Raw genomic sequence first — 9253 nt, 5'->3', positions numbered from 1 at the left:
CAGCTCCCAGAGCTGCGCAAAGGGACAAAGCCCAAAGCCAATTGCCCATCACCTATGGAGTGCTCTTGTACCGGAGTCCTTCCCAGAGCCGCTCCATCGGCCCCACGTGGCAGCGCAGCCTCCCCTCGCCCCCCCGGCCTCAGCCGCAGACAAAACCCTTTCGCTCCCGCACCGCCAAAACCCGCGAAAAGATGAAAGGGATCTCCCGGCCGCCCCCGTCCCCCCCGCGCTGTGCGCTGCCGCCCCGCGCGCCGAGCAGCATTTTTCCCATGCTCGGAGGGTCAGCCCCCCCTGCACTCCCGGCCAAAGCAATGCCAGGAATGTACCTGGGAAGGGCGGCGGGGAAGTGGGAGATGGGCAAACACGTCGCTATCGTCTTTTAAAAGGTACTTTGCTCATGTCAAAGCTCTGCAGAAGGGACCAAAGCTCCAGGGACACACTGAGCCTTGGCTGGGGCTGGGGTTTGTGTCCTTTCCCCCGTGGGACGCCACGCGGGTGCCAGCCTGCAGTGCTGTTTGCTGGAATGCATCCTGACTCTCCGGGCACAGCGCGGGGTCCCACAGAGCCCCTACCCTGCGTGTGGGTCTGAGCTGCACCACATTCCCACCCGGCCGTCAGGACCCGGCGTGGAAGCTAAGCGGGGAAAATCCAGGAGAAATGCACTTCCGTCCCCACTCCTCCACCTTGACCTTGCATCACCCAAAATAATAACAAAGGGGAAATACGATGAAAGTGAATGGAGACGGGACCTGGGGAGCTCCGGGTGTTGTGGGATGACACCAGGAGCTGTGAGGCTGCTGCTGTGCCCCCTACAACTCAGACCCTACACCCGGCGCTGCCCCATCCCGTACAAGGACCTTCCCCACCAGAGGGGACACGCGGCCTCGGCTCCGTGGCAGCACGTGGGCCCGTGCCCCGATGAGCCCCCCCTTTCCTCTCTGCTCCGCAAGAGGGTTTCGCTTGTAAACAGCGATCCCCGGGTAACACTTCTAATCCGTCGCCTCTCGGCTATTATTCCTCCCCGCTAACCTTAAAGCCTCCCCCCTTTCTCTTCGAGGCACCCCCAGAGCAGAGGAAATTCCTCAGCCCTGACGTGATGTGAAACACGAGCGGTTCGGCCCCAACCTCGCCGGGGCCATTTCCCAACCCAGGTTTCCCTATAGCATCCCCCCCGACCCCCCTCCCCAGCCACCCCTTTAGACATTGTAACCCGAGAGGCTGGAAATGCAGCGCCTTTCATCTTCCATTTCCCACATCCTGAGAGTCTGGGGAGAAGGAGCCCACCCAGATGAAGGAATCCCAACTATGCGGCTCTCTCAACCTCCCGGTCCCCCCCGCCGCCCCCCGCGCGGCTCCATTCACGGGCCGGATTAGCCACGCTGCCGCTCCACGCGCACCTCCGCGCCCCGAGAAACCCGCGCTGAACGCCGACAAAAAGGAGCAGGCCGAAAAACGGACGGTACGGGAAGAGCCCGTTCCCGTTCCCAGCTCCGCTCCTTTGGCCCCATTCGCTGTAGGGCCGAAGCCCGGCACCGGGGAGCGGCGCCCGAAAACACAGGAGCGGGCGCTGCTCGGGGCGATGCCAACCCCACGAAGGGACACGCGTGTCCCGAGCTGTCACCGCTGTTCATCGACCCCCAGGATGGGGGGAGGGGTCCAACCCAACCATCCGACGGGCCCATTGTTTTCTGCTCCTCGCACAGCCCGGCACGTTGCCCCTTTCTCACCCGGGTATCGCCCTGGCCCTCCCCATCGTCACCTATTTGCTAATTGTGCCAGCGGGGAAGGGCGGGGGGCAGAGGAGGAAACAAAAAGTAAACTGAGAAAGCAAGACTGCAGCTCCAAGGGCCCGGCACAGCAATCAAGTGATAAAGCAGTAATTAAGCCTGATTATCATGCAAGACAGCCCTGGTTAGACTGGAATGCCACTGAAGAGCCCAAATGCTGCCAGGATTGTTTGCAGCGCTGAGAGCCGATCTGATATCTGCTGGGAGCTGCTCTCCTGCAGGATGTCCCCAGCACCACGTGCACCCCCGGTCCTGCTTCACCCCTTTGGGTTTTCCTCCTGGCAGCCCCGCAATTCTCCCCCCCTCCCCGCAAAAGCATTGCCTCTCCCAACTCTTGGGTTTGACTCAGGGGTAGAAAGAGCAGCCTGGGGAATTGCAAAGGGCCATCCCAGCTGGGGGGGGGGGCACCCCTGGAGATGCCAAAAGCGATGGATGGGGCAGCTCGATCTGAGGGGCGGGGGGGCAGGGTTGAGGCTGGGGGCTGTAACCAACACAACCATTCTATGAGTGTATGACCCACATATCCATGTGAGTGCAAAGCATGGCAGAGGATGTGGGCTGCTGTGCTGCACCCTCATTCCTGACAGCTTTCATTATGCGGAAGCACGCTGGGGAAAGAGGCGATTCCTGCAGGATGAGGTTTGGTTCACGTTAGCCTGAGTGCTGACACATCCCAATTGCATCGGCCTGGCTGGCGTGAGGGAAAAGTGAGTATATAGGTCAGGCCCCGGGGTAACAGGTGGCTCCCAGCACGGGTTGGGGTCATTTGGGATGCAGCTAGGTGGGTTATTCAGGGATCAGAGGGGATACGGTTGGGAAATAGGGCAGCATGTGCCCATCTCCCTGTTCCACGCAGGGAAATGCCTTCCCATCACCTCTGGCACAGAGCTGCCAGCCCTGCACAGCCCCAGGAAGAGGCGGCACTGACTCAGACCCTGAGAACTCCGTGCTTGGGCACAGCGATGAGCTGGCCCCAAATCATCCAGACTGCAAGACAGGCTGCTCCCCTTGATGCCAAGGAGCAGTTTGGGCAGGGCGAGGCTGGAGGAGGTCAGGGGAAGGCAGCCCCCAGGAAAGCCCTGCTGCTCCCTGCGTGAGCCTTGTTTGTAAATAAGGAGCCTCCGTTTCCAGGGCAGCCCGAGTGGCACCTTTCATCGTCAGGAATCCGGTAATGAGTTTGGGGCCGGGTGCTGAGTCACTCGGCCCCATGGTGGACTCGCAGAACCGGTCATCCCGAACCTGCCCAGGCTCCGGGTGGGGAATAGGGCAGGAGAAACGCACCCCTGCTCCACCCCGAGCTTGCATCACCCCCAAATGACAGCAACAACAATAAGAAACAACAAAAGGGAGAGAGGCCGCCGCTCCGCGTTTCTCCACGGTTTATCAAAATGAAAACATCGGCAGTTGAGGTGCTCTCAGCCCCGGGGGGGATGCACTGCATCCTGTGCCAGTCCGAGCATCCCTCGTGCTGCCGTGGGATGGGGTGGGCGACGCGTCCTGCTGCGTTTTCCTTTTAAAGGGAACACCATAAGAGCGCGGGGCTCACCAGCACTTCCAGTAAAACCCACTCAATATCGGCAATTCATCCCACAAATATGCGCGGGATGCTGGGAACTCCCCGGCACCGCGCGGAGCAGCGCCAGGAACCAGAAACCCCCGTCCGTCCGTTATTTATCTCTGGAACTCGGCGAAGCACTTCGGGCAGTGACTTCTGCGGGGGAAAAAAGGGAAAGGAGAAAAGAAGGGCTGCCAGGAGCCGCAGCGGGAGCCCCCGCGGTTAGCGGAGAAGGGAACGGACCGGGCGCTGTTTTGGCCGCGGGCGGCGTCGGAAGCGACGCAGCAAAGGCCGCGACGGCGCGGGGAGAGCCAAAATCACGTGGAGAAAGAAAGAGCTGCGGTGGCTCTGCGGGATTTTCCCCGGATCTGAGGACGGGAAGAACGGGATCGCCCGCCCCGCACCGCTCCGGGGGGGGGGGTGCTGTCCTCGCGCGGTGCGGTGCGATCGGAGCGGGCAGAGCTGTGCGCGGCGCGGGGGGGCGGTGTTGGGTGACCCGCTGCCGGTGGGGGCACGGGGGGGTGTGGGGGGGCGGAGCTGCCTCCTCCCGCTGCAGCCGCGTGTCCGTGTCCTCACGGTGCGGCTTCAGCCCTCGCACGCCCCGCTGCCCCCCGCGATACCCCACTCTTCGTGAGCCCCCGCTCCCCTCACTCCCACCGCCCCCCTCCCGGTGCGTGTGTGTGACCGCACGGTGCCCCGTAACACCCGCCCCCACCCCCGGAACCCCCGCAGGGCCGCTCCCCACGTTCCCGCCACCCGCGTCCCCCCCGACTCCCCCCCCACGGCTCCTTTGGCGCCTTTTCCTTCCCGCCACGTCGTTGCCCGCCGCCGTCGCTCCGCCGCGCGGGCCGCGCCCTATTGGCTGAGGAGCAGCTGAGTGGGCGGGGCGTCCCCTCGGCGCGCCCAGCCGAGGCCACGCCCCCCGGCTCTCCCCGGCCACGCCTCCGCCTCTCGCTACTCCCGCGGCCGGCGCGGGGCCGGCGCGCCACACGGGAGCCCGGCAGCGCGGGGAGCAGTCGCGCTGTGCCCGCCCCGCGGCGCTCCCCCACCCCTCAGCCCCCCCCTCCTCCTCCTCGCGGCTCTCCGTCCCCCACCCGCCTCCAGCCGGGCTGCCCGAGCCGCTCGAGTCCGGGTTGTTCGGGCGGGGCTGGGGCCGGAGCACGGCGGCGGGGATGCTGCTTTCCAAAATCAACTCGTTGGCCCATCTCCGTTCCGGGCCCGGCGCGGAGCTGCACGCCGCCAAGCTGCCCGCAGGTGAGGCGGCGCGGGGCGGTGCGAGGCGGCGCGGTGCGGGGCTCGGTTTGGGGAAGCGCTGACGCCGCGCTCCTCCCGCAGGGAAGGAGAAGGAGCCGCTGGAGAAGCTGTACCAGGTGGGCCCGCTGCTGGGCAGCGGGGGGTTCGGCTCCGTCTATTCGGGGATCCGCCTCTCCGACAGCGCCCCGGTAAGTGCGGGGTGAGCTGCGGGCGGCGGGCGGCGGGGTCCGGCCCGGCTCAGCCCCGCTCAGCGCCGCGCATCGCCCCGCAGGTGGCCATCAAGCACGTGGCGAGGGACCGCATCTCCGAGTGGGGAGAGCTGGTGAGCACCGGGAGGCGGTACGGGGGGGGGGGAGGGAGGGCGGCGTGGGTGGGGGGACGAGACAACGGAGTATCCCTGGTAGTACGGTGCGGGGGGGACGATGGAGTATCCCTGGATTTTTGGGCGTTGGGGGAAGGATGGGTCGGGAGCATCCCTGGTTTTGGAGAGTTTGTGGGGGGGGCTGTCCGGAGCATCCCTCGTTGTAAGGCACTGGGGGGGTGTCCGGACCATCCGCACTGGGGGGCACGGGAGGAGGGAATCCGGAGCATCCTTGGTTTTAGGGTCAGTAGGAGTAGGGCGATCCAGAGCATCCCTTGGTCTGATGCCGAGGGGGAGCCACCGCAATATCCCTGATCTGGGGGCACTGGATCATCCCAGCCCAGGGGGAACTGGCATATCCAGATGGGGGATGGGGCAGGGAGCTTTTGGGGGACGCACCGAGGGTCCCGGTGCTGACAGCTCCGGTGTCCCCACAGCCCAGCGGCACGCGCGTGCCGATGGAGATCCTACTGCTGAAGAAGGTGGGCACGGATTTCCGCGGCATTATCCGCCTCCTCGATTGGTTTGAACGCCCCGACAGCTTCGTGCTGGTGCTGGAGCGGCCGGAACCGGTGCAGGATCTCTTCGACTTCATCACGGAACGGGGGGCCCTGGCGGAGGAGCTGGCGCGGGAGCTGTTCCGCCAGGTGCTGGAGGCCGTGCGGCACTGCCACGACCGCGGCGTGCTGCACCGCGACATCAAGGACGAGAACATCCTCATTGACCTCGCCACCGGCGAGCTCAAGCTCATCGACTTCGGCTCTGGTGCCCTCCTCAAGGACACAGTCTACACCGATTTTGATGGTGAGACATTGCCATGCACCGGAGGCATCCTCCCTTGTATGCAGCAAAATGGGAAAGGGGGGGGGGGGGAGGTGGGCGAAGCGAATGTGGTGTTATTCAGCTGCCCGCAAAGTGTTTGGCACCACTTGGGTGTTGTGAAATGGGAGCCTGCTCCGGGCGTTAGCACCCAACCAATGCTCTCTGGGCTGGGGTGGGGGGGAGGGCACCCTTCAAAAACAAACAGCTCCTGGGGGGATTATGGGGGACAGGTTGCAAAGCCTGGTGTGCAGCGTGGAAGGGTCGCTCTGTTCCCCTTGTTTGCTTTTTTTTTAATTTTTTTTTTTAATTTTTCTTAAAAATGGTGGGGGAAAGAAGGTGTGGTTCCCCCCTCCCTCGGGAGTTTTATTTTTTGCATGTAACGGTTGGCTCCCGGCCTTCCCCGACCCCGTGCTGCCACCTTCCGGCCCCACTGGCTTTATTTTACAACCCAAAGTTTGTAAACAAGAGTCACGTGCTGGCGGGGGTGGCATGACGCCCAGTGACCCCCCCTGCCACCCCCGTCCTCACGCGCCCCCACCATGGACTGCACGGCGCTGCGTCACCGTGATCCCCGGAAGGATTTGGGGGCCTCCAGGTGACGCATGCCCCCGTTCTCCCGCAGGCACGCGGGTGTACAGCCCTCCGGAGTGGATCCGCTACCACCGATACCACGGGCGCTCCGCAACAGTGTGGTCCCTGGGCGTCCTGCTGTACGACATGGTGTGCGGGGACATCCCCTTCGAGCACGACGAGGACATCCTGCGTGGACAGGTGTACTTCAGGCAGAGGGTCTCTCCAGGTGGGCACTGCACAGCGCTGATGTCACCCACTGTGGGGCTGGAGGAGGTGGCACGTGTCCCAGTGACCCCCAGCATATGTTGGATGGGGAGGTTTGGGTTGGTGTTGCTCGCTGGGAGCTCAAGAGGGTGGCACGGGTCTTGGTGCCCTGTAGTCCTCCACCACGTGGTGAGTGGATGGATGGGGGGGGTGGGTGCAGTGCTGAGTGCCCCCTGCCCGCGCTGACCGCTGCTTTGTGTCTGCAGAGTGCGAACACCTCATCCGGTGGTGCCTGTCCCAGCGTCCCTCAGACAGACCGTCCTTTGAGGACATCGCCAACCACTCCTGGATGCAGAGCGTCCACCTATCCCAGGAGGCAGCAGAGATCCACCTGCACAGCTTGCTTCAGGAGACGGGCAAATAACACCTGGCCTCTCCCGTGGGGAATGGACTGTTGCTTTGGGACTGTGGGATTGAGTTGAGGTCATTGCTGGGCACCACGCAGTTCTCTGAAGCCGGATTCACCCACAGGTTGGATCCCAGTGTGCCATCCCACCCAGCTGGACTTGGACTCAGTGGTCCTATCTCACTTGATGTTTTTTTTTTCAGTAAACTTTGGGGGTTTGGTTCTGTCTCTGGGGGCTCCCACGAGTCTTCCTGGCCTGCTGAAATCGGGACTATGAGTGGACTGGAACTCTGAAAAGCTTCAACTGGGGGAAGGCTGCGTGGGGAGGGCAGGGCAGGTGCTGTGGTTTCTGTGCCGTCACCATCTTTGAGTGCCTTCAGTCGTGACGTGGGCTGTGCTGGAGGAAATACTTGAATTTTCCTACACTGCTGCTTTTCCATGCCTCACCTGGGTGTAGAGCTACTTTTTCCTTCCCAGAAGGAAGCAGGTCAGGAGGAGCTCGAAGCCCCACGGCAATGCCTTCCCTGAGCCCTCTGCTTCCCAATGCACAAACAATGCAACCCAACAGAGCTGTAAATGTGTGTACAGTTACTATACAGGTGCAAAGCTTGGTGTACAGTTGTTAATAATGGAAACGTTTTTGCCCTTTTTTATTCCCCCAAGTTTTTAATTTATTTTTGTGGATTTTTTTTAATGTGTTTTTTTGCGAGGAGGAGGAGCCTGAGCCAGGAGGATAACTTATTTATTTATTTATAGCCCACGTGGTTCCCTGGCCCCATGCCTTGCTTCTACAGCTGCTGACCCCCAGTGCCCACCGGGTTTCCCTCTGTCCATGTGTCTGTCCCATGCCACGGATGGGTTTAGGGGTTTTGGGGCCGGGGGGGTGGTCCTGTGTGTGCCCGTGCACTCTTTGGGCTGAGCTTGCAGAGAGCGCCGTTGTCTGTACATGCAAAACCAGTGTGTCGCCGGTGGGTTTTTGTTAATAGCTAATATTGTACAGGGGAATTCAGAAATCTTATTTTTTTTATACAATGCGGTTTTAAATAAAAACGTGGAATGGAGGAATCCCTTTATTATTGTGGGATGGAATGGAGGGAAGCGGGATCGAGTGGGAAACCGACACACCACGGGGCTGGAGAGTCCCAGCAGACAGAGGACACGGCCCAGCCCCAAAGGCTCCGGTCCAGAGTAGCCCCGTGGGGCAGCAGCTCATTCCTCTTCAGCCCCGACCATTCCCCCTCAGGTCTGGGAGAGATCAAAGCAGTGCAGAGCCCTCCTGTCTCCTCACCGCTGCGGAGCATGTGCTGGGGATGGTGAGTAAACAGACATCAAAGCCAGCTTGCGAAACGCCGGATGTTGTCAGCCCAATTACATCGGGCACTGCTGAGCCTGTTGCTCTGGCTCTGTTAGTGCGTGGTTGGTGGTGGTGTTGCATGGGGTGCAGGAAGCCGGCGTGCTGTCCCCACCTCCAGCCCCAGAGGAAGCCCGTGGCCGGGTTACGAGAAGTCGGTTGCCATCGGTCAGCAGCGGTGACGCTTTGCTTGTGTTACACTCTGAGCTGTCAAACCCCACTTCCCAGCTCTGCAACACTTTGGCTTTGGAGCTGTTGGTCTGGTTTGGTTTTGTTTCATTTGATGTCATGAGAATGTCAGTGCTCTGTGCCTACTGTCTGAGCTGTTGGCACCGTGCTGCTTTTTGGAGAGTGCCTCCGTTGGGGATTAGGCCTGATCCTGCCCCAAGGAAGGGCACTGAGCAGTCTGCAAAGCTACTTTGCAAGACCCCCAGTTCAACCCAATGCGGCCATTCCTTGGTTAATTCCACGTTTCATGCTTCAAAACTCCTTCCTGTCCTATTCCCTACGCTCCTCCAAGCAGAGCTGCTTTATGGGAACGAGGTCCCAGCTCTGTGTGCTCTCACGTTGCGTTGCTGCTGCACCTCTGCACAAAGCGTTAACTCTGTTTTGCTTTTTTTTTTTACCACTCTCAGCTGCATCTTTCATCTCCTCGAGGCCGCCCGGAGCAGGAAGCACTGCTCCAAACGCCTTCAAAGTTCAGCCCTATTTAGAGATGCGGTTTGCATTGAACCTCCTCGCTCGCTTTTCCCCCGGACCATCCGGGAAGCACTCTTACACGAAAGCAGAGCAGCTCAGACCCCCTGTGCCGCGTCCTCCCCTGCGCTATCGCGGCTGCCCGGGCTGAGCACGGCCCGCCCTTCCCGTAAACGCTCACAACTGCTGCGGCGTTTCTTAGAAAAGGGCCGAGTGTGTCCGGCGCCGCACGGAGCGCTGACAG

General features: G+C 61.7%; 1 protein-coding gene across 1 annotated transcript; it reads left to right on the top strand.

Annotated features, from left to right (window-relative positions):
- Positions 1–4419: 4419 nt before the first annotated feature.
- On the top strand, positions 4420–8023 carry PIM1 (Pim-1 proto-oncogene, serine/threonine kinase). Its single transcript, XM_065747549.1, has 6 exons — positions 4420–4596; positions 4678–4784; positions 4868–4918; positions 5395–5761; positions 6402–6578; positions 6823–8023. Exons 1-6 carry the CDS (start codon positions 4515–4517, stop codon positions 6978–6980), a joined length of 942 nt encoding a protein of 313 aa, XP_065603621.1. The 5' UTR covers positions 4420–4514; the 3' UTR covers positions 6981–8023.
- Positions 8024–9253: the final 1230 nt, after the last annotated feature.

Source organism: Cyrtonyx montezumae, unplaced genomic scaffold (assembly GCF_038088225.1).
Source record: "Cyrtonyx montezumae isolate F1298 unplaced genomic scaffold, pur_monq_1.0 scaffold_45, whole genome shotgun sequence".
Classification (NCBI taxonomy): Eukaryota; Metazoa; Chordata; class Aves; order Galliformes; family Odontophoridae; genus Cyrtonyx; species Cyrtonyx montezumae.
This window is presented reverse-complemented; position numbering and strand designations above follow the sequence as displayed.

What these genes read in the sequence shown, in the direction of transcription:
- PIM1 (XM_065747549.1), top strand. Translation starts at nt 4,515, where the DNA reads ATGCTGCTTTCCAAAATCAACTCGTTGGCCCATCTCCGTTCCGGGCCC. An exon ending in CGCCGCCAAGCTGCCCGCAG is followed by an intron (nt 4,597 to 4,677) that starts GTGAGGCGGCGC and finishes CTCCTCCCGCAG; the next exon opens with GGAAGGAGAAGGAGCCGCTG. An exon ending in TCTCCGAGTGGGGAGAGCTG is followed by an intron (nt 4,919 to 5,394) that starts GTGAGCACCGGG and finishes GTGTCCCCACAG; the next exon opens with CCCAGCGGCACGCGCGTGCC.